The sequence below is a fragment of the Silurus aristotelis genome (assembly GCF_946808225.1).
Source record: "Silurus aristotelis genome assembly, chromosome: 21".
Taxonomy (NCBI): domain Eukaryota; kingdom Metazoa; phylum Chordata; class Actinopteri; order Siluriformes; family Siluridae; genus Silurus; species Silurus aristotelis.
Genome location: NC_139594.1, coordinates 6,858,057 through 6,885,909, shown reverse-complemented (window position 1 = coordinate 6,885,909; position 27,853 = coordinate 6,858,057). Strand labels below are relative to the sequence as shown.

General features: G+C 37.9%; 1 protein-coding gene across 1 annotated transcript; it reads right to left on the bottom strand.

Moving 5' to 3' along the window:
• Positions 1 to 280: 280 nt before the first annotated feature.
• Positions 281 to 27,853, bottom strand: pdpk1a (3-phosphoinositide dependent protein kinase 1a). The gene is made up of 14 exons (XM_083524513.1): positions 27,722 to 27,853; positions 18,195 to 18,398; positions 18,024 to 18,066; positions 17,763 to 17,900; positions 17,501 to 17,645; positions 17,261 to 17,358; positions 16,724 to 16,799; positions 11,322 to 11,390; positions 9,992 to 10,088; positions 9,731 to 9,904; positions 6,794 to 7,011; positions 3,342 to 3,399; positions 1,848 to 2,000; positions 281 to 1,711 (listed from the first exon to the last, which is right to left on the bottom strand). The coding sequence occupies exons 2-14, from the start codon at positions 18,345 to 18,347 to the stop codon at positions 1,598 to 1,600; spliced, it is 1,536 nt and encodes a 511-aa protein (XP_083380639.1). The 5' UTR covers positions 18,348 to 18,398; positions 27,722 to 27,853; the 3' UTR covers positions 281 to 1,597.

Here is a 27,853-nt window from a genome sequence, read left to right as displayed (position 1 = left end):
CCAGCACACATGGATGTATTGAGGACCAAATTCTGCTCAATTCAAATACGTTTGACCAACTCTGTTAATCCGATCGTCACCTCAGCAACCACCTGCGATATAATAGCGATCACCAAGTGATGCCCTAGTAACACTTTAACAACACCATGACATTGCAGGGAAAATCATTCAGCATTTTCTTCAGGAATAAATCCCACATGCTTTTATTACAGGAGTCGGCATGTGACGAGACATTCGTACATCGCTGTTTGTTATAAGGCCCAGGAAAACAAACCTTTCATTCCGTCATTATTAATTTAATAACCGAACAGAATATGTACAATGAAATGAAAAGGTAGCAAAAGAGAATAGCTTACAATTTCTTTTTCACATTCAAAAGTTTTACATCTCAGGACATCTCAGGGTATAGACCACAGCCCCTAAATGCGATTCTCTTATAAACACAGTTCATATATTAGGATTTAAATAAAAAACAAAAAAAGGAATAAAGAAAAACGCCACAATAAACAGCAAGCTGAACCACAGTCAGCAAATAATCTTATAGAAGAATAAAAATATAAAAGCTGTATCTTTGTTACATTAAGTTACTTTCTGAATATCTGTACATCACAGTTGTGTTCGGCCACAGAGCAGGTAGAATCTCAAATGTACAAAGAAAATCTATCAAAAGAAAAAAGAAAGAGATCCACAATCATGTGTTAATTAGAACAGATACAGCATTTCAGTGTGTGTTCAGGATTGCATTCATAGCTCTTATTTACAGCTACAGAGGATTTTCAACATAAAAAAACAAACAAAAAAAAAGCTAAATTAATAGCTCAAATAGAAAACACATGCAGCGAAGAAAATGTACCTTTATCTGACTGGGGAAAAAAAAAAAGATCTGTGAACCAAAAATAAACCAAAAACCACAATAAAAATGCCACTCTAATGGCAGAATTACACATTCTGCATAAACAGCATACAATTATTTAGTCTTTTAATTGCTGACGATGCAACAAAGCCTCCTGAATATCCAGGATTTAAAGGAACTGCTTAAATTAGGTCGTTTTAGTTTGTTTGTTTGAATAAAACCTGTAGACGTCACACTGTAACTCATCCGACTTCCCTGCGTTAAACGATACAGCAATTTCAATTCTAAGCAACAACCCACAGATGAGAAACACGGCGGGTAAAGTATAAGCGAAATGATGTATTTTCCAAATTGTAATAAATAAGGAAGTCGAAATGAATCCAACAGAACAACAGGCACTGATTTTCATGCTGACAAAGTCCTCGAACGAGGAAAGTGCAACAACAAAAAAAAAGTCTACAGCAGTCCCATACCTATAAATACACTCATACTGATTCTTTTATATACAGTTCAGTGCAAAATGCAATCCTCCGTTGTTTCAATTGCTCCACTGGCTTTTTCCAAACCGTTCGAGTACCTGTGCACGTCCTTGTTCGAGAGTAGCTAAGGACTGACTACAGAACGTACTTTGACTAAATCATGAAATGTTCTCGCTGAAGTACTTCGAGGTGCTTAATGAATAAAAGGCTCAGTTCATGAGGACGTGCCTTGACTTGAGGAGAAGACGCTCATCTCTTTCTCTCTCTACATGCCTGTAGTCTGATGATTGTGGTAAATCTTTCCCCAGACTTCTTGGATCTTCTTACACCATTTGTCCGCATTGCCATTGGGGTCCATTAAATAATACGTCCTGTTTGGCTGCATGGGGCGAGATGCAGAGATCAGGACTTTTTTTTCTTTTCATTTCAATGCAACAAAATCGCAATCAATCAAAACCTCTGGTGTGTATTTTTGAATATTAGTAAAGGAAATTGGAAAAAAAAAAAGTTGTTACCGTGTGGACAAAGAAAGTCTTGAAGTTCTTGGCCTCTGGTCGCAGTTCAGGAGACCACGGAATCTCGCCTTTGAGAACTTTATTCACAGGATCTACGTAGTAGAGGTGCGGCCCCTCGGTGAGTAGCAGCTGCCTTCGGCGAGCGAACAAACCCTGTGTGGAGAGAGGAGATCCTTTGTTATCTCCAGTAAGAAAAAACATTAGACTTTTGCAACTGATCCACTTTCCTTTCCTACATTCTACCACACCATCCCAATGCTATTCTCCTTCTACTGGTTTCCTGTAGCCCTTCTTCCTCACAATACTTATCTCACCTCACACTGCACCATGCTTTCTCTGATCCTAAACGGCTGCTCGAATACTCCCATCTCTGCAGATACAAGGAAGACCTGTTTCAAGACTCTTCTCTATTCTGGCACCTTGGTGGCGGAACGAACCTCCACTTGATGTTTGAACAACTGAGTCTCCAGCAGTCTTCAAAGGACCTCTAAAGACCTACCAGCAGCACTTACATTAGCATTTCTTATCATTAGCAAGTTCTTTCTAACTATATTCCCTCCAAACAGAGCGATTTAGATGAATGGTGTTAGTTTTCTAAATGAACCAGACTCCAAATGTAGATATTGATAGAGACTTTAAAGCACTTGTGTAATGCTGGGTGCACACTGTGCGATTGTGCGATCCTTTGTGAATGTTGCTTGTCAGACTGTACAAACATGATCCCCATGTCACACTGTAGGCTATCAGTTATAACGTCAGACAGTCAAAAACGTAGCAAGAAATTCACAAACAAAAACTGACACACACAAGAAAAAGACTCGTCTGAAGTTTTACTTCTATTATTACTTTGCTAATGGAAACTAGCGACAAACAAAAACAATCTGTAGTGTTAATTTTGTTCACGACTTGCCTTTAGAGTAAAAACTGAAAACAATTAAAACAACATGTGAGGAGCAAGAGGAGGAGGAGGCTGGGCAAAAGAGGAGGGTATGGACTTTGGATTCCACAGAGCGAACTTGAGGTTTCGTGTTGACGTTTATCCCTGAGGTGGTTTGAAGTTGCCGCACTAATTGAGTTCTATTGGTTCTTGGGTTGATGGTCGTCATCGTAGAAGTCACACTGCGGGAAAGTGTCTGAAATCTTCGGCCACTGCCAGAATTTTTCGGAGGAAAGAAAAATCTACGTCCGTTAATCGACTGTCGGTGGACATGTCAAATCAGCGATCCAGGACTACAGATTTTAGCCTAGGATTATAGGAATCTTTTAGATTTTCAGAATTTTTCTTAAATTGTTGCCAAAATCACAGTGTGCACCCGGTTTAAGTCGCTCTGGATAAGGGGTCTGTCATGCATGCACATGTACGATGTAATGCAGCTCCAAATCTCAGACAACAGAGGGCACTGTAATACTGCTACCGAGACAAAACTGGATTCACATATAAGCTGTGCAGTCCGGCCACCAAACAGGTGACTTCTGTATGGGAAAATATCTCACCTTTCTTTTGTCAACTGGTCCCATTTTAAGTATCAAATTGTTCTCAACAAACTGGTGCCTTAAAAACAGAAAGAAACAGAAAGACCAGTTAAGAAACAGCAATTGTAGATCGGTCCTGTACACCCCCCCGCTCAAACACAAATTTACTTGATTTGATCATGATTTTGAACGCAGTTCAGCGTTCCTTGTTCCTGTACGGCATGCCTTTATAAGGAGACAGTTTACTTGAAAGTTGTTGCTGAAACGCATTGAGAAAACCGGTACTCCACACACTCACCACAAGCATGGGGTTGTGCCTGTGGTGTTCTGACTATATTTGCTGCAAAGTAGCCATGGAAAGATGTTTTCATGAAATATAGTGAAGAGTGGGATGTTACACAGTAAAACGTTAGCAAGTAATTGCACACTATTTACTTAAGTACACTTTCTTTCGGCTTCTCCCATTAGGGGTCGCCACAGCGAATCAGCCGTATTCATGATCCGCATGTTTGATCTGGCATGTTTTTACGCTGGATGCCCTTCCTAACGCAACCCTCCCCATTTATCCGGGATTGGGACCGGCACTAAGAATGCACTGGCTTGTGCAACCCTAATTGCTGGGGTCGGTTCAATGACCGGGAATCGAACACGGGCCGCAGCATAAAGCGAAAATACTTCTGTACTGTCCACCACTGAGCCTCCCAACACGAACGCTCCATTATGTGAGGTTCAGATTGAAGATAAAGAATCTCTCAATGAAATACAACTAATGCCCACATGGACTATTAAGGAGGATCAGGAGGTCAGATATGATGCTCGAGGAGGGAGAAAGATGTGCTGATGAACAACGCAGTACAGTGATCATGTGGCTCTCAGCATTACATTTATCGCCTCTGGTGTAAATTAGGGATTGGGATACACTTTATGGACAAAAGTATTGGGACACCCGATGGTTTCAGCCATATGTGGATTTTTTCCTCAAACTGTTACCACAAAGTCAGAGGCACACAATAGCGTAGGATTTCTTTGGTCTGGTAGCATTACATTTTCCCTTCACTTGAACTAGGAGACCCAAATCTTTTCCAGCATGACAATGAACCTGTGCACAAAGCCAGCTTCATGAAGATACAGTTTGCAGAGTGGATGACCTTAAGTGGCCTGCTTTAGAGCTGAATAAACACAAATCTCCACAAAATCTAGTAGAACCCCCATCCCCAGAAGAAAGGAGAACATTATAACAGCAAATGGACAATATATGTCCCCACATGCAAATTATATGCTCAAGTGTCCACAAATCTTTGTCCATATGGTAGGGGTGTAACGGTACACGTATTCGTAATGAAATGTTTCGGTACAGTGCTTTCGGTTCGAAACCAGTGAACTGAATGCAATCTTTTTTACGTGCGGAACATAGTTAAAATCTGAGTTCCCTCAGGAACGTATTAAGTGGCGGACGATTACTTTACAAGATTGTTTACTCTCTGCCTTGCAGTTTGAGCATTTTTTTAATTATTATTATTAAACTTGAAAACATACACAACCATCCCAGGTGGTACAAAAAAGAAACTCGAGTTAGCGCAGTGTCACTGTGGCGACTCACTCCGTACTGGAAATAAAATTTGTTCTGTGCATGCAGGAAAACGCTGGAAAATTCATAACGGCTTGTGGCTAATGCTATGGATTCTTTCGTTTTATGTTATGTCCAGCTTCAAGACATATAAGTTCAAGATATATACATACATGCAGTACAGACCAAAAGTTTGGACACACCTTCATTCAAAGAGTTTTCTTTATTTTCATGACTATGAAAATTGTAGAGTCACACTGAAGGCATCAAGGGCTATTTGACCAAGAGGAGAGTGATGGGGTGCTGCGCCAGATGACCTGACCTCCACAGTCACCGGACCTGAACCCAATCGAGATGGTTTAGGGGTGAGCTGGACCGCAGAGTGAAGGCAAAAGGGCCAACAAGTGCCAAGCATCTCTCGGGGAACTCCTTCAAGACTGTTGGAAGACCATTTCAGGTGACTACCTCTTGAAGCTCATCAAGAGAATGCCAAGAGTGTGCAAAGCAGTAATCAAAGCAAAAGGTGGCTACTTTGAAGAACCTGGAATATGACATTTTTCAGTTGTTTCACACTTTTTGTTATGTATATAATTCCATATAAAATTCCACATGTGTAATTCATAGTTTTGATGCCTTTAGTGTGAATCTACAATTTTCATATTAATGAAAATAAAGAAAACTCTTTGAATGAGAAGGTGTGTCCAAACTTTTGGTCTGTACTGTACATCTGTATTAATTAAATGGGATCTAAAAAATGTAAACTATTCATTTAATTTTTTTAAAAATTTTATTTGATCAATTTAATTAGTTCCAATTTAAATGATTTAGTCAATTTAATCAATATAATAAAGTGTATTGCAATTATTTGATTCATTCTATTTTAATATATTATTTATTATTATTTATTTATTTATTTATTTATTTATTTATTTATTTATTTATTAATACAAAATCGATAAACAATTTCATGTTTTATATTTTTTACCTAAAATGTACCGAAATTGAACCGAACCATTACTTTAAAAACAAGGTACGTACCGAACTGTGTATTCTGTGTACCGTTACATATGGTACCCTATCATATAGTATAAATATAAATACATAAGTCACTGATTAATAAATACTTTAAAATGCATATATAAAAACATTTAGTAACATTCATCTATGCAGACTCACTGTGGTTTAATGATTTATCTGATAATCAATTTAATCACAGTGTCATAGATGTGTAAAAACAAAAATAACCATGAGGGGAATTCCTTTACAAAATACATCCACTCCACACTCATATCTAGATAATTTTTTTTTTTTTTTCAGTTTTTTACTTCAAATTGTAGAATTTCATCTAAATTACACTTTTAATAACAATAACTATTTAAAAATACTTATATAATAATAATGCCATATATGTAAACAAAAAAATATTAACATTTTAAATATATATTTTAAAGTATTATTAATATATACACTTAAAAAATATATTCAAGTCATTCATAAGTGATAAAAAAAAAAAGTTACATATTTAACAAAACAGCAATATTGTGGAGATTTTCGTACAAAAGCATGTAGTGATGAATGTGAAAGCTGATTTTGAAGGTAAGAAAAAATGTCAATAATAAAATAATAATAAAAAAGATTATAATAATAAATACAAAAAATAAGGCATTGGAGTCACAGAACGTCCAAAATGAGCATTATAATTTACGCTTCTTAATTTCTTGATTTATATCCCTTAAATATACTGTCCATTAATGAGGACGTATTGCCTCGCCACTGTTTTTGCCCCGACTAGTAAATGTATTACTAGGTTAAGTTCATGCAAAACAATGGTACAATTAAATGTCTCACACATAACATTCTACATGATGCATTTGGTTTTCTGAAAACTGATGATTTAATGACATACCAGGGGTTCCTGCTGGTCTGCTTCTGCAACAGCAGCTGCTTCTCCTCGCTGGAGAACTGCAGGTCCAGCTCGAACGAGTTGTTGTCCAGGTCATGGATGTACTGCTCGATGTTGCTGGTGGATCTCTGGGGCAACAACATGGTGGGCACTGAGAGAGCCTGCGAGGAACTGGAGTGAACCACCTCCATGCTGCTGAACTGACTCAGAAGGTCGTCGTACTGCCCAATGAGAAATTTTAAACAGTTCAGAAAAATCTAGTGGCATTACATCCATAAAGAGCATTGTGATTATTATCACATGAGGAACAATATATAACTTCAGCATCGACTCGACTGCATCAATGTTCTAAACATGAAAAAGTCCCCTTTGTCCCCTTCTAATAGACCAAATTTAATTGGACAATTGGCTGGTCAACTGTTCCATCACCAGGTTTGTCATTATTTCACTTACAAGTAAGCAGATAAAAGGTTTAAGGATTTATATTAAGTGTGGCATTTGCATTGGAATCAGTTTGTTAACTCTCAATATGAAGTCCAAAGAGATGTCAGTAAAACAGACCATCATTAGAAAAATCATAGCGAACACATGCAAAAACGTAAAATGCCTGGAAAACAGCAGAGATCAACTGTGGAGGATGACAAGATTTCAGTCCCTGGTAGAGAAAAAACATCTTTGAAAAACAACTATTGGCCAGAGTAAGAAAACCCTCCAGGAGGTAGTTGTATCTGTGTCAAGGGAAACAGTCAAGTAATCAGAGTAGGCACAGATGTTTAACACAAGATGCTTTGCTGCCCAAAACAATAAAAAGAACTCCTGAATAGATCTGGATAAAACATCCTATGGAGAGCTAAGGAAAAGAGCAACTTTGTCACAAAAAGATGGAAATCGAAGAGTATGGAGAAGGAAAGGAACCGCTCACGATCTGCCACATCTTTTTATCAGCATGAGCGTGTAAGGCTGTTGGACTGAAATGAGTGGTTTTCCTGAGTGGTATTTATTGATGATGTGATTGCTGACAAAAGCAGAAGGATGAGTTAAGTGTATAGATCTGTATTATTTCCTTGCATTTACACAAATGCTTAAAAACACACTGGAAGATGCCTCACACTGTAGATAGTCAATGACTTAAAACATTCCTCGAAAGCAACACAAGATTCTCCACACACTTCTTCTACACACACACATATATATATATATATATATATATATATATATATATATATAAATAAAAAATGTTGATTTAAAAATTAAAAATACAGTAATGTTGTAAAAAACTTTTTATCTCCCTAGTTCTCCTGAATGTATGTAAACACACACAAAAACTTTGCCTTGATCGACTTCAAACCATACAATCTGCATAAATTACTGCACTTTTTTTTACCTTCCATTTCTGTATTTCAGGTTTTACCCTTGCTCATTTTGTGCTTCCAACTCTCTGTATTCTTGAAATGACCCTGCGATGCTTTCGATAGAAGAAGCCTGATTCGACTACCAACCACAACGTTGAATTATCACAAAGGTGTTATGAAGTGAGAATCATGTCATTTTAGATATATGGGAAGTCCAATGTATGATTTTACATCGATCTACTGGTTTTCTAACAATAAGTTAATATACAGCCTAATATGATAATGTTGTAAATAAAAAGGGTGGAAAAAAATAAAGCTTTTAATAAATATTTTAATGTGTGGGAATAAATCCAAGCCCCCCGTGACAGATTTAAGTTTCACTTTCCATGATCCATGACCGGCACAGGAGCATCTCGGCGGTTCTAATTTCATTCTGTAAATTAATTTTTGATTGCTTTTCAGTGCCTCGCTGTTGCACCGTACTTAGAGCTTGCAATTCGGCTGATATGATTTCATTTGCCGACATGCGAAATGCAAATCCTGTCCGCAGCGTGGCCCTTGTGCAGTTATTTATTTGTAGTTTATCAGGTTTATTGATCCAAACGATTTTTTTATGCATTTTCGTCTACATCTCTGCGTGATGTTTATATTGCGGCTTTGAAATGTTATGAGGAATCGTTATACGACTACCTGGTGGTGTTGTCCTCGTCCACCCCATCCCTGCCCGACACGCACGCACGCACACAAATTTGACTATCAATCGGCTACAGGGAAGACTTGACAGTTCTGACTCAACTATGTAAATCCTTATTGGGCAACACCCCTACTGTATTCTTTCCATTTGATAAAGTTTTGCGGGCGTTAATACACGAGTGCAGCAGGAATGCACTTTGTACCATGTGATCCTCATAAACGAGTATGGTTTTTTTTCCGGTCTGTAAATCCTACAGAAGGTTTACGTTTGGTTTGGTTTACACAAACATACTAACAGATGGATAAATGATGGGAAAATACCACACACTAGAAAAACTGTGTTAAAACATAACACGGGGAGGTTTAGGCGAATAAATACAGCAGTAGCTTAAAGACATCGCTTCATAGGCTCTTTGTGTGTAGGGGGTACACACAAAGTAAGTTTTTGTAATCCCTTCGTCAGAGAACCACCAGTCACGCCTCCATCCAACGCTCAACACACTCGCTCAAACTCTCCCTCAACCTCTCCCTCCTATTAATCACCTGCACCTGTTTCCCATCAATCCGTTCCCTTTTTAAAGTTCCCTTCTCCCCCTTCGCTTGCCGTCCGATCTACCTTATACCTACCATAGATCATCCGGACTACCTACCGCTCCTGCGATCCTCTGATTTTCCTACGCTACTTGTGAAGGAGCTACAGCGGAGTTTATTATTTCCTGCACTCCCGTGTCTTATTCTCCTGTGTTTATTCCGTTAAAGATCAATAAACGACACCTTGTTTTGCTCCCGGTTTCCGACGTCTGGTGTATCCGTGACACCCCTTTGTGTACACTGTGTATTTAATACGTATTTTTGGCCACAGTTTGATTTTGGTTGTTTCGTGCGTAACGCTCACATTGCCGTAATACTCCTCTTCGTCCTCCGCCATGGCTGGCAGGTATGGGGTGAGTTTCGGAGGAGTCTGCAGATGAAGGTTCTCCCAAGAGATGCTCTCGAAGAATGAGTGGGCTCTCAAGGGATTGTAGCCCCCCATCTCCTCACAGCCTAGACGCTTGGTGGGATCTGAACACTGGAACATGCGAATTTTAAAACATGAAATATGTACAAATCTAAGGCACAATTGCAACTGGCATATTTTATAATTACACAAACTCACCAACAGCTTCTCCACCAGATCCTTTGCTTTGGAAAAGAATTTTTCTGGAAAGTCATATTCCAGTTTTATTATCTTCTGAAAAATCAAGTATTCATTCCTAGTTAAAGAAAAAAAAAATTAATAAAAATCATTACTGCAGAACGAAAGGCAAACAATCTACTTAGTTCCAGCTATAAAAATCTAAATAAATCAGCAATCAGGACTTTTCTTTTTTTTTTTTAAGTCACAAGAGTATGAGTGTTTGTATATGTTTGTACGACCAAACAAGACAATCTGTTGGTTTGTAAATGTAACCAGGAGGCAAACGGACCATGTGACAGATGGGTGGTTAGAGCCTGTAGACTCTCTACACAAACAAGTCATAAACACCAAAGCCATTACTTCCTGTTATTTCACACCACGTTTTTGGTTGTTGTTCATTAAAAAAAAAGCTATTAGAACAACGGCCCTTTTCTAGCATAGCATTCAAAATGCAAAACATGTCGCATGCTTCTAGCGAAGCTTCTCAAGGTGACTTACAGGGGTCTGTGATTTTTTTTTTTTTTTGGAAGAAAAAAATAAGTATCAGATATGAAATCTAGCTTCTCAGAACACTACATAACCCAGAATATCAAGCTTAAAAGTCACTGTGTGTAGAAAATATATTAAATACTGCTTTCATTCTGCAAAGCTGCACTGGGACAATGTTCATTATTAAAAGTGCTATACAAATCATATTTAATTGAATGTACTATGATAAATTATATAGTTTAGATTAATAATATGTAATATAGTAGTAACAATAATATAGTTATATGGTATATATTATATAATAATATAGTAATAGTAATATTGTAATATTATTACTATTATATATTACATATCCAATTCTGTTTCTCACATACTAAAGTATTTATCATTTAAAAAAAAAAACAGTAATATTAAATAATACATTATATTTTTTTCTTTACCCCAATATATTTGAATTGTAGGAGACGGGTGATCCGCGTTTAACTATTTTTAATATCCCAATTTATTCATAAACTGTTTGTACAAGTGTTGACACATAAAATTGTTCTCTAAATGAAACTGTACATTTGGAAAGTGGTTGTAATTCTACCCATGCCCCCGAGTGTGTCTAAATGTATGAATCAAAAAGCAAACATTTCTTTTCTTTTCTTTTCACTGTTGAAATCACAGTTTACCATCTCTAAAGAGCGTACTGGAATAATGTTTTTTCCGTTACTGAAAAATTTACTATTTTTATAGTGGTCTCTCAATAAAACAAAAATGTTAGAGAAGGTATATAGATTGTAAGAATGAGGAGGAAAGGATGTTGGTTGTGACTTACGCTGCTCTGAAGGGGGGCAATCCAGCCACCAGTTGGTAAATGATACAGCCTAGAGCCCAAAGGTCTGAACTGGAAGTGTATAAAAGAATGTTAACTGTGTATATATTTACTGTGTATGTGTGTGTATATATATATATATATATATATATATATATATATATATATATATATATATATATATATATATATATATATATATATATATATATATATATATACAGTGGGTACGGAAAGTATTCAGACCCCCTTAAATTTTTCACTCTTTTTTATTTTGCAGCCATTTGCTAAAATCATTTAAGTTCATTTCTTTTCCTAATTAATGTACACATAGCACCCTATATTGACAGAAAAACACAGAATTGTTGACACTGTTGCAGATTTATTAAAAAAGAAAAACTAAAATATCACATGGTCCTAAGTATTCAGACCCTTTGCTCAGTATTTAGTAGAAGCCCCCTTTTGATCTAATACAGCCAGGAGTCTTTTTTGGAAAGATGCAACAAGTCTTTCACACCTGGATTTGGGGATCCTCTGCCATTCCTCCTTGCAGATCCTCTTCAGTTCTGTCAGGTTGGACGGTAAACGTTGGTGGACAGCTATTTTTAGGTCTCTCCAGAGATGCTCAATTGGGTTTAAGTCATTGCTCTGGCTGAGCCATTCAAGAAAAGTCACAGAGTTGTTGTGAAGCCACTCCATCGTTATTTTAGCTGTGTGCTTAGGGTCATTGTCTTGTTGGAAGGTAAACCTTCAGCCCAGTCTGAGGTCCAAAGCACTCTGGAGAAGGTTTTTGTCCAGGATATCCCTGTGCTTGGCCGCATTCATCTTTCCCTTGATTGCAACCAGTCGTCCTGTCCCTACAGCTGTAAAACACCCCCACAGCATGATGCTGCCACCACCATGCTTCATTGTTGAGACTGTACTGGACAGGTGATGAGCAGTGCCTGGTTTTCTCCACACATACCGCTTAGAATTAAGGCCAAAAAGTTCTATCTTGGTCTCATCAGACCAGAGAATCTTATTTCTCACCATCTTGGAGAACTCCATGCGGGTTTTCATGTGTCCTGCACTGAGGAGAGGCTTCCGTCGGGCCACTCTGCTATAAAGCCCCACTGGTGAAGGGCTGCAGTGATGGTTGACTTTCTACAACTTTCTCCCATCTCCCGACTGCATCTCTGGAGCTCAGCCACAGTGATCTTTGGGTTCTTCTTTACCTCTCTCACCAAGGCTCTTCTCCCCCGATAGCTCAGTTTGGCCGGACGGCCAGCTCTAGGAATGGTTCTGGTCGTCCCAAACGTCTTCCATTTGAGGATTATGGAGGCCACTGTGCTCTTAGGAACCTTAAGTGCAGCAAATATTTTTTTGGAACCTTGGCCAGATCTGTGCCTTGCCACAGTTCTGTCTCTGAGCTCTTCAGGCAGTTCCTTTGACATTAATTATTCTCATTTGCTCTGACATGCATTGTGATCTGTAAGGTCTTATATAAACAGGTGTGTGGCTTTCCTAATCAAGTCCAATCAGTATAATCAAAAATTTCTGGACTCAAATGAAGGTGTAGAACCATCTCAAGGATGATCAGAAGAAATGGAGAGCACCTGAGTTAAATATATGAGTGTCACAGCAAAGGGTCTGAATACTTAGGATCATGTGATATTTCAGTTTTTCTTTTTTAATAAATCTGCAAAAAGGTCAACAATTCTGTGTTTTTCTGTCAGTATGGGGTGCTATGTGTACATTCATGAGGAAAAGAAATGAACTTAAATGATTTGAACAAATGGCTGCAATATAACAAAAAGTAAAAAATTTAAGGGGGTCTGAATACTTTCCGTACCCACTGTATATATATATATATATAGGTAAATTGTGTGTGTATATTATATAAAGTAAAAGTTATATAATAAACTCCTCATATTTCAGCAACCATTTTATTATCTTCTCAAGGAATACTATAGAAATGAAACTTGGATATATATTCGAGTAGTCAATGTACAGCCTGTATGGCAGTATTTACTGGCCTCTCAAAAATAAATGTATCTATGTATATCTCTCTGTTTCTATATGTGTGTATATATATATATATATATATATATATATATATATATATATATATATTATCTCACAAAAGTAAGTACACCCCTCACAATTTAGCAACCACTTCTCAATGGACAATACTATAAAAAATAAAACTTGGATATATATTAGAGTAATCAGTGTAAATAACTCCACATACAGCCATTAATGTCAAAAAAAGACAAAAGTGAGTACACCCTAAGAGATAACAGCCGCACGTCGAGTAACTACATTTTTGTCTGCTTGACAGGCCCATACAAATGTCTCTCGTATTAGAGCAGTTAAAATGTGGTGCTTTGAGTACAATTCTCTCATACTGACCACTGGATGTTCAACATGGAACCTCACGGTAAATACTTTCTGAGGATTTGAGAATTAGAATTGTTGCTCTCCACAACGATGCCGAGGCTATAAGAAGATCAGTAACACAGGAACTGAGTGCATGAGTGCTGCAGCATTGCTTTAGAGGTCGCAGAAGCAGAAGGTCCACTTGTCAGTGCTCAGACCATACGGGACACACTGCAACAAGATGGTTTGCATGGCTGTCGTCCCTCTTCTGAAGCTGCTCACAAGAAAACCTGCATACAGTTTGCTGAAGAAAACCTGTCCAAGATCATGAATTACTGGAACCATGTCCTGTGGTCTGTAACTAAGATAAACATGTTTGGCTCAGATGGTGGCCAGCATGTGTGGTGAGAAGTACCAAGAAAATTATTTATTGCCTACAGTCAAGCATGGTGGTGGTAGCATCATGGTCTGGGGCTGCAATGAGTGCTACTGGTACTGAGGAGCTGCGGTTCATTGAGGGAAACATGGATTCCAACATGTACTGTAAAATTCTGAAGCAGAACATAATTCCCCCCTTCAGAAACTGGGCCGAACGGCAGTTTTTTTTCAACATAATAACAACCCCAAACACGCCTCCAGGATTGCGTTACTGAACTTAAGTAGATTCTTCTGGTATCAGTACTTTTTACTTTAAATTTTTACACAAATATCTGTACTTATGACTTCTTTTCAAACCAGGTTTGTTTTGATCTATTTAGTTAAATGTCAATGTTTTTTCTTCTCATTGCGGCCCATTTTCAGCCCATCAGCATTTTTCATCTTTTTCATTTTACAACTGGTGTATCATTTTCTGGTTATCACGCATCACAGACGTAGGCTAGTATACGAAGCTCACAATGAGCAAGACAGAAGGCAAAAAGAAGTATGTGGTTATTGTGGATGAGACAGAGGAAGTCAGTGATGAGACTGAGAACCGAGACATTCCTGATCATCATCATCATCATCATCATCATCATCTTTTCTCTGCTTGTGTTCTATATGGTAAATATTCAGCCTGGATACATTCAAAATGTAAAAGGTATTTTGTATTATATAATAGGGCTGTCAAAATTAACATGTTAATAACGTTAACACGAATTCATTTGAATGAAATTTCATCAAAATTCACTATGATGCACACAATTAACCCTCTGTGGTCGACAAACGCGCATTTTGTGGCACTTTTTCCTCATAACGCCAAAACGAACTTAAATTTTTAATCATATAAATAAGAGCAATAGATCATTCGAGAGTCTACTTTCATTTGCATACACTCATAACAACAACAACAACAAGACGCTGTGCTTTTTTCAAATAAAGAAAACAGACGGGGTGCTCTCTGCCTTCTCAGTCATCTCTCTTCACAAACATAAATAAAACAACCAAAATCTCAGTCAATACTCGTCTCACAGATAAAATTAATATGTGATTGGAAAGCTTGAAAGGTCTACTTTTAAATACACTAATTCAAATAAACAAATATTCTCTGTTTATTTAATCCATATAAAAGTTAGACGAGGTACAGTTTCTCGGGTATCACCTCATTAACCGTCCGTGTGGAAACATAGCAATGGTTCTGTTTGGTGTTCTGATGATTTATGTCATTTAAAACACCATAATCATTTGAATAAATTATCCATATTTGTCCATGCCAATGCTGATTAGAGTATTAAAAATGGGAACGTATTAATTTAAGGTACGTTTAGAACAGATTAAAATGTGCAATTAAGATGTGATTAATCATAAGTTAACCCATGCCAATCATGCCATTAATCACGATAAAATATTCTAATCGACCAAGAGCCTTAATATCAATTACATGAGGTCCAGTTAAAAGCGTCACACTAAAACAGGTAGTAGTAATGGCTACTTTTAACTTAAGTAAATGTCAGAGCCCAAACTTCTGTACTTTAACTTGAGTAAAAAATTATAGTCAGTACAACTTTTACCAGAGTCTTTTAAAACATGTGTATCTGTACTTCTACTTGAGTGAAAAATGTGTGTACTTTTGCCACCTCTGCCTGTGGGGCATCCTCAAGTGGACGATAGAGAAGCACCATGTGTCTAACATCCAGTAGTTTCGTGACATTATTATGGAGGATTAAAAGAGGATCCCAGCAACAACCTGTGCAGCTCTGGTGAATTTAATGCCCAGTGCTACATAACAATGATGCTTACACAAAATATTGACATTTTAGACACAGTTTGACATGTTAATTTATGGTGTACTCACTTTTGTTGCCAGTTATTTAGACAATAATGGCTGTAGGGTTGAATTATTTTTTAGAGGACAGTAAATCTGTACTGCTACACAAGCTGCACATTGACTGCTCTATAAAGTAGATCCAATTTTAATTTCTATAGTATCGTTTATTGAGAAGATAAAAAGGTTGCTGAATCGTGAGGAGTGTACTCACTTTTGTGAGATACTGTAAACACATATAGTAACAGAGAGATATACATAGATAGATTTTCGAATAAAAAAAAAAACTAAAAACAAACTAATAAATATTCAAAACCCCTCCTATGAAAACATACATGTATAAAGTCAACAGGCTTAACTCATCAATCTAGATATGAGCATGTTGATTTATAAAACGTTTACTCACAAAATTAAACTGAAAATCTAGTCAATATGCAAAAACATTCACATCCTCTATGTTGTCCTGAATGTGTGTACATTTGCACACAAAAACCCTGACTTGATCGACTTTAAACCACAAAGTCTGCATATATTACTGAAACACTAATATCTTCCATTTCTGTATTTCAGCCTTTACCCTCACTGCTCATTTTGCGTTCCCGTCTATCTGTGTTCTTTCTCGTTTTGCGGGTGTTACTACATGCAAATGAGTCAGAATGCACTCTGTAACATGTGATCAATATACGCAAGTATAAAGAATCTTTTTTTTCCCGTGTGAAACTACAGAAAACAGATGGATAAATATGTTTATATTTGTATAAACACGTGCATTTGTGTGAAGCTTATGTTTGTTCATATCGAGTACCTTTTACATGCAGATTTTTCAGTCAGCAGTTCTGGAGAAACATATTGTGCGGTCCCGACAAAAGAGCTCGCTCTTGCTGTGAAGAATAAAAAGGCCATGATGAGTCGTAACCAACACACGTGACCAGCATGTGAGTCCACCAGTGAAAAATAAAACCGTATCTGCAGTAGGTATTAACACGTAGGGTGACAAATAGAGTTATTTATCATTTCAGTGAGAGTGAGAAATCAGGGAGATGGAGCTGGGAGAGAGGGGGTGAGTGCTAAAGCTCAATGACTAACTAGATAGATAGATAGATAGATAGATAGATAGATAGATAGATAGATAGATAGATAGATAGATAGATAGACAGACAGACAGACAGACAGACAGACAGACAGACAGACAGACAGACAGACAGACAGACAGACAGACAGACAGATCATTAATCTATACATAACAGAAGACAGCGCTGACCTACAGAAAGATTAAGGTATGTTAATAGTGGAATAAACACTGGTAATGGACAGAAAGTGAAAAAAATAGGAAATGGTTTACTTCGAGGGCTATCAGAAGTAAATTGCTTCGCCGTTCCGAAATCTGTGATTTGGATGTGCATCTCCTCGTTCAGTAAAATGTTCTCTGGTTTCAGGTCCCTGAACGAAACATAGACATAATACAGTAAAAGAAATCAATAGAGAAAAAAAAAAAGACGGTACAACTACTAAACACAGACTGAATGTAATGAAGCCTAGTGTGGGAGGTTTACATCGACAAAGCATCAAGACGAGGAATTACCTGTGAATAATTCCTATTGAGTGTAGATACTCGAGAGCGCCGACGATCTCCGCGGAGTAAAATCGCGTACAGGTCTCATCGAATGAGCCTATTTTGCGAATGTAGCGGAGCAGTTCGCCGTTCTTCGCGTAGCTGAGTCCGAAATCTGACAGGCGTTAAGGAATCTCGGGAATATAATTCTAAAATTTGTGGCCAAAAATAGTTTTAAAAGCCATACACCAGGATTAACATTCCCCAAAAACAACAACAAAAAAAAGGATACATAACTTTTCAGCATCCTGAAATGTGAAGTAGAGCTTTACGAAAAAGGGATGATCTATGGTAGACAGGATGTCCCTCTCCCTCTGTACATAGTGTGATTTATTCTCCTTCCTGATGTGCAGCTTCTCCAGAATCTTGACTGAAATTGCACAATAAAAAAAACATGTTTCAATTTCGAAACACTTACAAGCTCGGTTTAATGCGAATGTGCTGCAGGCACTGTGTGTGTGCGGGTGTGTGTGTTGTAGAGCACAGGCATTACTTGCATATTCCTTTCCTGTAGAATGCTCTTTTGCAAGAACCACCTGAAATAACAAGAAAAAATAGAGTCGTGATTTCAGAAAGAAAAAAAAAAGAAACCAAACAAACAAAAAAAAAACACCAGCTCATGAAGGATTGAAAGTTCCATTCACGGCGTTATGTCATGACTCACGGTTGAGAAGGAACCTTCTCCGAGGATTCTGCCAAACTTGAAGTCCTCGGGTCGTTTTCTGTGCTGTGGCTGAGTGTGGAGATTGTGCGTTTGAGAAACAGGGGCCTCCATGCCTTCGACTGCCTCGAGCTCCTGCGCCTGTCTGTTTACCATGGATAGAGGAGCACGGTCGCGCACAGAGGTCTGGACGAGGGCAGCATCACGCTGAGAGAGACAGACACACACACACACACACACAGAAAGAGAAAAGGGGAGAAACAGGAACTTTAGAAGCAGCTCGGAACAGTGAAGTGACAGCTGATAAACTCAGAGGGGCTGGGTTTGTGTGTTTATGCATTTGTGTGTGTGGTTGCAGGTGTTACAGCCTTCCGCAAGGAGCAGCGAGGTAGTTGATCAAGCAAAAGATTTTTCCTCTTCCTGCTTGTTACTTGCTTACTTTTATATGAGATTACTCTTATTTATACCCCAATGCAACACTCGGGAGCAGACCATCAGTCATTTAGAGAACGAGAAAAGAGGAATCTCGCAGCAACCAGTGAGCCGTGTGTGTATGTGCCTTTACACGTCTTGTTTACACAAAGAAATATAAAAAAATGGAGAAAAAAAAACCCTGAAAAACTCTGCAAATTCAGACCAAGATGAACGAAGTATAAAAAATTAGGAGGGTTAATATGATTGAAGGCATTTACTTATTTAGTAAGATTTATATCACACTGATGTACTACATGTTTATATTATAGAAACATTCACCAAATTCACACACTGCTGCTGCTCATTCTGCTGTTTGGAACAGTTCACTCATCAAATATCATCAAGAGATTAAACTTGACTATTTTATTTTCTCTTTTGTGCGTGCGTTCGTGCGTGCGTGTGTGTGTGTGTGTGTTTTCCGTGCAACTGGTTTTCATTTCAAATATTTCGTCACCTGTGTGTGGTGAGAGCGATGACTACAAAGCCTACTTGACTTGACTTGATTGACTACTCCTCATTTGTTTGTTAGCATAGCAAAACACACACACACACACACACACACACACACACACACACACACACACACACACACACACACAGAGTTCTGTTATTGGTGTGACGCTGGTACTTTCCAGACACCTGCCACAGAAAGCACCATTTTACAACAATAACCTGCCAAGCACTCCTAACCACAGATATGAGAGAGGCCTGTGCCCCCTTTTTTTTTTTTTTTTTGCCTGTAACTCCCAACCAAATCACATTCACACATATACACACATTCGGTTTCTTACAGAACTGATTGAATTGAACCCCCCCTTTTTTTGGGGTTATTTCACTCTCAGGATTGTTAAAGTTCAGAATGACTTCGAACTCGCTTGAAATGATTAGAAAAAAAAAGTACAGATGGTAAGATATGTTTATGTTCAGCTGATAAAGATTAGTCATATGCACAATAACCGAGAGACAGTGGGAGTTTTTACGGGTTCAGTGCAGGTGGCTTTTACACCCGTTATGAGAAAAAGAGTGTAAACAAGGGCGAATTTACACAATCATCAACAAACCAACCAACCAACACACACACACGCAGAGATGTAAATCGTTCTACGCTAACATTACACTCTGCAGATTTGTGAAACACTGCAATAAAGAACACAAATTATAATAAAACAAAGTGTTTCTACATTTATCAGTATGAATAAAGAAAGAAATGGAAATAGGAATTTAAAGCCAAAGTTGGCAGGTGAGGAAGTGGCTTCAACCGAGCAGAAACATGTGGCAACGCTGCGTCCACAAACTGCTGCAATACGCCATCTATGAAGAAAAGTATCCACAAAAACCACCTTTCTATTATTTCTTTCAGAGCTGCTATTTTTTTTTTTTTTTTTTTTACTACAGGTGTGAAATCACATAATGTTCTCACCAAAATTTTAAAACCACAATATCTGAGAAGTAATCATGACCTAAAGTAGCCACTGACGGATGTATAGCATAATAGAAGACTGACACATTAAAGACCTGTCTGTCTGTCTGTCTGTTTGGTCTGTCTCTCTGTCCCTGACCAAAAGGTTCATAAGTGCTTTCTGAATATCCCAGTCCACATTTAGTCCCCGTTTGCTGTTATAATAATTCCACTACATTTTGCAGTGTGGTTGTGGAATTTTGTACCACAAGGGTGTTAGTAAAATCAGGCACTGATGTAGGTGAGGTGAGGAGGCCTGGGGTGCAGTCAGTGTTTACATTCATTCCAAAGGTGTTCAATAGGGCAGAGATCAGAGCCCCATAGCAGGCCCTCGAAATCTTCCTATTGGGTTTCCTAATTTAAGTGAATAAAAAATCTAAAGCTACAATATCCAAAGACATTTAATACAGTAGTGTTCCTTCACATTGTGGTAACAGTTTGGTGAGAAACCACATATGGCTGGGAAAAGTCAGGTGTCCCAGTACTTGTCCATATCAATTGTGTGCATGTATAAATATTTTTGTGAAGATGTGATTCTTCACCAACTGTAATTACTATTTTCCTTCACTGGAGCTTCAGTTCAGTTCCAGATCAAGAATTCACTCAAGAATTCGATTTAGAAATCAGACAGATTTAAACTAAAATGTTATCCAAAAGATATCGAGTTTTTGCATCCTGACAGTAAATGATTCAAACACCATCCAGAGGCAATTCTAGGATTCTTTTTTTTAATAGGGTGGCACAGGGGGGCACCAGGAACCAGTCAGGGGGGGGCCCATGGGAAAAGTCATGTGCCCCAACACAAGAGGGACGACATAAAAATGGCACTGCACAAGTGCCTGGACAACGCATCTCTTCTTTTATAAATAAAAAAAGCCATTAAACAGATAATTATTGATCTTAACTGCACTGCAACCTTTAACTTAATCAATCAATATTACACAAATATTATATTTAATAGCCACATTTTTATCTGATTAAAGACAAAATCATTTAAAAGTAAAACTTGGACACTGCAATCAAAAGAAAAGGCTGCAGTGCAGAAAATGTTGCTTATTCAATATAAAAACAGGTATTTACTATTTTACATCTTAAAATTCAAATAACATTATTAAAAGCCCACATTTTAACGTTTACTACATTTTTGCAGGCTATTTGGGAAAGTGATTGACGGAGGTAACTAAAGTACACATACTTCACTCAAATAGAAGTACAGACTACACTTTTTTTTTTTTTTTACTCGAGTAAAGTAAATAAGTTCGGGCTCTGACATGTACTTAATAAAAAAGTAGCAGTTACTTCTACCTGTTTTAGTGTGACGCTGGTAACAGAACCTCACATAATATTAATATTTGGGCTGTCAATCTTCTTCTTCTTCTTTCGGCTACTCCCATTAGGGGTCGCCATAGCGGATCATCCGTCTCCACACCCCCCTGTCCTCTACATCTGCCTCTTTCAAACCGACTACCTGCATGTCTTCCCTCACCACATCCATAAACCTCCTCCTTGGTCTTCCTCTTTTCCTCCTTCCTGGTGGCTCCATCCTCAGCATTCTCCTACCGAAATACCCCATGTCCCTCCTCTGCACATGTCCAAACAATCTCGCCTCCCTCACCTTGTCTCCAAAACGTCCTACATGCTCTGTCCCTCTAATAAACTAATTTCTAATCCTGTCCATCCTCGTCACTCCCAACGAAAACCTCAAGATCTTAATATTTGAGCTGTCAATCAATTCAAATATTTAATTGCGATTAATCGCATGATTGTCATGAGTCAACTGACGATTAATCACAACTTAATCGCACATTGTCTGTTCTAAATGTACCTTAAATTAGCGCTTTTTAATACTTTTATTAACATGGGCATGGACAAACATGGATGCTCTATGCAAATGTATGTTTATAAACGTATTTCAAATTAATTATAATTTAATACTTACAATGAACAACAACAAGGTGTGCAGCCTGCGAAATCGCACTTCTCCTGTATGAGCTTTGAAATTGATAGGACTCTAATCCAATGGCACCGTTAATATACAGGAAATAATTGGCGGTGAACCAGACAGTGAGTAGTGTGTTCTACTTCAAGCAGCGCTACGCTGCCACCCCGTGACCCCCCCCCCCCCTTTAGACACGCCCCTGACACCATCACGCTGATCTGGGCTGAGATGACATGTACACATAGCAGAAAAATGTTGATGATTTGTATTTGAGAGATGTCGAGCTATCTAGTTTCTTGAAGACTTTAGCCGAGTTTTATCTGGTTTTGTAATGCAATGCTAATCAGGAATGTTTGCTAACAAGCTGAGATTGTTTTTTAATTAGTGCGCTAACACGTCACGGAACTAACATTTAGCTAATTTGCTGTAAAAAGTCTTTTTTTTTTTACTCAACCCAGTTATTTATCCAAATTTATTTATCTATCTGTCTGTAACCACAACTATTCTTGGAAATGTGATTTACATTTACGCCATTTGGTAGACACCCTTATCCAGTGTGACTTACATCCCATTCAATTTTCATTTATACAACTGAGCAGTTGAGGGTTAAAGGCTTTGCAACATGATGATGCTGGGATTTTGAACTCACAACATTCTGATCAAAAGCTCAATTTCTTAACCGCTGAGCTACCCACTTCATAATTCAATGGTATACCATGAAAATGAATGTTTTTTTAATGATTTTTTTTTTTTCAGCAAGGCAACATGATGTTTCAGAAAACTAATTCTGACTTGCTTTTTCAAGCATCCAAGTCTCCCAGGAGTCATGACTGATGTCACAGTGGAGTGTCTCACTCTTCTATAGATTGGATTAGAATCCAGTATATCTTTTTCACTTTTCTAAGTCTGTCTACCCCTAGATTGACGTTTTACAACAAACTCAATACTGTTTATTCAAAGAGAGAATGTAAATGATCAAATGACTGTTTCTTGAAAGGAGACCCAAAAACTCCCCATGTAACAACTAAACAAAGCAGCAGTACACGCCTGGAAAAGCATCAAAAGAATTTGAAGAATCCAACCGTTTGATTTTCACAGTGATTCAGGTACTACATGTGAGGAATACAACCAACCAACAGTGAAAAAAACTGATCCAATGCTTTTGTTCACCAAAAAATTGGGCGCTCACATTCTAAACTGGTCAACACATCTGGATGTAAACATCAGGAAATTATAGGTAAAATCCACTCGAATTCATCTCAACCCCAAACAAGTCTGATGCACTGAAAAAAAAACAATGCTGTTCCAATAATTTGGACAAAGGCTGCATGAGTAATGTAATGTAATTTAATAACACTCCTATAAAAGCTTTGTTACAATAGAGTCCATGTACCCAACAGAACGTTCCTATAAATGTACTTTTTCTGATCTGTCATTAGGAATGTGCGGTATACCAGTCCGGAAAAAACACAGGTATATAATCAATTTCAAACAGTACAATATCATAATTTTACTGAATTCAGTATTTCATACGCTGCTGGTCCCAAATTCACCTGTAGGCGGCAGTGCTTCCTTAATTGCTGCAAAACCGTTAAAAGCCTGTTGCGTTGTTCATATGTTGTGTTACTTCAGTTGCATTTTTTTTCCTCTATGTCAAAATGTAACCCATGTTCCTGGTAGGGTTTTTGTGACATTTTGAGACATTTTGTTTGCACTATGTTTTTGCAGTGAAAAGATCCAAAGATTTAAATATATTTTCATTGTATTACTTCAGTTATATATAAATGTTTCCCCCCCCAACATCAAAATGCAACCCATGTTTCCTGTAGGGTTTCTTGTTAAAGTTTGATACAAAGGAATTAAGAGAGATTTTTCTTTTGAGGGAGGTTATTTGTCACTTATGGTATTAATTTAGTATTGATACCGAGATATTACATTCTGGGCTCATACAGAAATCAAAATGATTGTATCGAGCCATCACCATCTGCCAAATTAGAAACCTGGAACAAAGCTCTGAATTCCATTCACTCGACTTACTGTTCCTTGGAACAAGGGAAGTCAGAGATCGGATTTATATCATTGTTTAACCACCCTGCATTATCCTCATCACAACAATGAATTGTGGAGTCAGAATTACTAATTGAACAAGGGAACATACCTGCATTTTTATTCATCTAAAGCTAATTCTTGTGTGTATAAATATTAGAACTCGTTTAAAGATAAAAGCAGCTGCATTGTTTACTGTTTATTGCTGTGAGCAGCCATGTTGATTTGACATCACTTGTTAAACTCTAATCTGAGGACACCGTCCAAGACGAGAAGAGTTCAGGCAGCAATTTTCCCACCGCTACTGAAGGTTAGAAATGACTCAATTATTACCTTCAGTTGAATACATAATCTCTTTAGTAAAAGCTACTTCAAAGTTTGACAAACAAAATAAAAAATACTCCTTCTTGAGTAACAATAGACATCTTTGTAACCAATCAGTCAATGAAGCACGGATTCTAATAAGGATACCTGTATGTTTGTTTCATTCAGATAGATAAATAGAGAGAGAGAGAGAGAGAGAGAGAGAGAGAGAGAGAGAGAGAGAGAGAGAGAGAGAGAGAGAGAGAGAGAGAGAGAGAGAGAGAGAGAGAGAGAGAGAGAGAGAGAGAGAGAGAGAGAGAGAGAGAGAGAGACTCTATGTCTCTGCCAGGTCTCTTCTACTTATAATGAAGCTGTTGGTGTTAATTCCTTGTGCTGTTTTTCATTATATTTCTTATGTGAATATTTTCTTCTCCAATTTGTCATATTTAAATCTTACAGTTGTTTTCATTTAGAACTGTAATTAAACTGCCTTCTATCCAATCCCCGGGTCAATTGGTACCGAACCACACAGAAAGAATACATAACTTACATTATTTCCATTTCATTTATTATCTGATTCGGAATTTTTTTTTTTTTTGGTAAATGACCAGATTCTCTCTGCCACATCTGTCTATGACTTACTCCTGATGCATGCCATGATGCCTCGGTCACATGTCTTACCTCCATCCGCTACCTTCTCAAAGGGGCTGCTTCGGCTGCTAATATATAATACATTACCGCTAAATTGAAACCCCCAAGCTAGCAAAATGAACATAAAAACAACGCAGTGGATTCACGTTTATTATTATTATATTTAGAAAATATCAGTTTTTATGGTCGTATCATTTTATTTTGTTGTATTTATCCGCCACACCTAAGGCCGGTCCGTGAAAATATTGCCTGACATTAAACTGGTCCGTGGCGCAAAAAAGGTTGGGGACCACTGAAGTATACCATGGTATGAAAATCATAATTTGTTTTAGATTATTATTGTGATTGTTCCACAAAAACATGAGACAACTCCACAAGAGAAACACATCTATTTACTAAACCTGCACAGTGTTTACTCATCATATTACACACAAGTACTCATATTACAGACATAAAACAATATGGACGCTGTATCCCATAGGAAAATCAGCACAACAGAATTTATACTGTCTATATATTTTAGCTCTAGACCACTGCACTAGGAGAAGTTCTTCTAGAAGCAGATGGGGTTTTATGTATCTATCCATCTATACGCTGTTTGGGCTCAAAATGAAGACAGGATATTCATTTGTACAAGTTTGTTTTATAATTTAATGGTAACAAATAACGAGGTTTGGAAGCCATTTGTCAAATTTGAATCCAAGCTCCACACAAACATCATTTCATGCAGGTGTAATGTTCTACACCCATCCCAAACCTGCCTGTAAACTTTTACTACCTTAGATATTCCCATATCTGTCTATTATGCTAAAGACTGACTGAAAGGGACACATGCTTTGAAGAATTCGTTTCATTAGTAGATACTTTTAGAATAAGATAAAATGTTGTTGCATTGCTGTGTTCAAACTTTCTAAGTTTTCCAAATGAAAAATGTGAGAACAAATATTGTGTTCTGTTTAAATCTTTTCTGGTTTGAGTTTTATTCTATTTAAATAGAATCGTATCATACTAGTGTTATATTCTACTTCTGACCATTTGGGTCCATTCAATTTGAATGTTTTTTTTTTTTTGTCCAAGTCGGTACTTTTTTTCAATGATGTTCAATTTGATATCTGAGGGTTGTTGTTTTTCTCCTGGTTATTTAGATCCATTCTCTATTCTACATAACTCTATTCAATTTGTTTATTCGTTTAGACTCTAATCTATCGTTACTTTCGATTTCTCATTACTTTCTCTTCAACGTGGTCCCATTCAGTGAGATCATTCCAGGCATATGTAATGATACTACTCTCCTCCCAGACTTGTCTGTAAACCTTCACTACATAGGACATTCCCTTATTTGCCAAAGTTACATGATTAATACTTGCTAAATCTTTTTCAATGATTATCAGGTGTGGCCTTCACATGGTTGGAATTAAAAAGATGCACCTTTGTGTGGAAAAAAAAATGGACACCCCTGACCTACAGGTTCCTTAAATGCTCTGCATGGTTGTAAGTACATATCTGTGTAAACAACTTTTCTATTTTATGAAGATAACCAAACACACACACGGGTCGGTTTACTGATGCACACCTTCAGTCTATCCTGAGAGTCACTCCAGCACAAAGATGAACCCCAAACATTAATGAACCGACAGCCAAGAAACGATAGAAATCATCTCGCTCGGGCGAATGGACAGATTTTACTTAATGCTTTATTTTTTATTCTGTAACCTCTGTCTTGTTGTTTATGTAATGTTGATAGTATTTTGATCTCTACTGATAATAGGGAATTGTGCCCCCTTTCTCTGGTTGACTTTGACACAATCTCCCTAGAGTGGTCTATAAAATGACTGACATGCTTGACTTTGACACAATCTCTCTAGTGTCTATAAAATGACTGATAAAAGGCGCATCCTAAAACCAAACACGCATTTTTACAAGCATTCCGGCCCGGAAGTCTGCTTCCCAAACATGTTTTCTCAGCACCATAAAGGTTAAGCTCAGGCGAAAGTAAACACGTTGATTTCCGTCACGTTTTATAACATCTTCCGGGTTAAAAAAAAAAAAAAAAAAAAAAGAAATGCCCTGAAAACCCGCCTATTGCGCCTTTAATAGTTTGTTTTGCATTCAAACTGAAGGTAAACAAGTCACGTTACTCTGTTTACAAACACCAAGATCACGTCACCAAACCGCCTCGTATGATGCAATGCTGAAGAGAATAGTAGGAACAAACAAAGATGCGAACAAAACGTCGTATATTTTGTTTTACGCCCGACTTCCGGAATGAAACTCGGGATAATGCGTCCATAAATAAATAAATCACCATTGCTGGGCGTGCGGAGGTGAAGTGCGCATGCGCGGAAAGGACCCACGGCACAACAAGCGCGTTCATCCGGGTTCTAAAGCTGCAGGATTTCGTCGCATGCATCGCGTACGACTTTTTGACTGTTTGCGGGTACAATCGGAGAGTGTCAGGGGGACATTTCGCACTAAAAACATGTATTTTGTATCGAAATAAAGCCCAAAAGCCCACCCACACCCTGTACTTGTTCTCTGATCAGTTTCTTTAAAGCCGGCCGGAGGCTAAGACCCGGCCCGGGGAGATGGGGCTGAACACCGCGGTGACACTCAACACGTCCATCATAAGGGAAAGCAAATAATGTCGGGAGTACTCACTGTGCTTCAGCGCCAGTCGGGTTCCTGCGATCTCTCAGCGTTTTGTTGATAGAAATGTTGGACAGAGAAACACACTGCCTCCCTGCCCACATGCCCCGCCCTCGTCGCCCTTCTCTGACGTCACTCACTCAC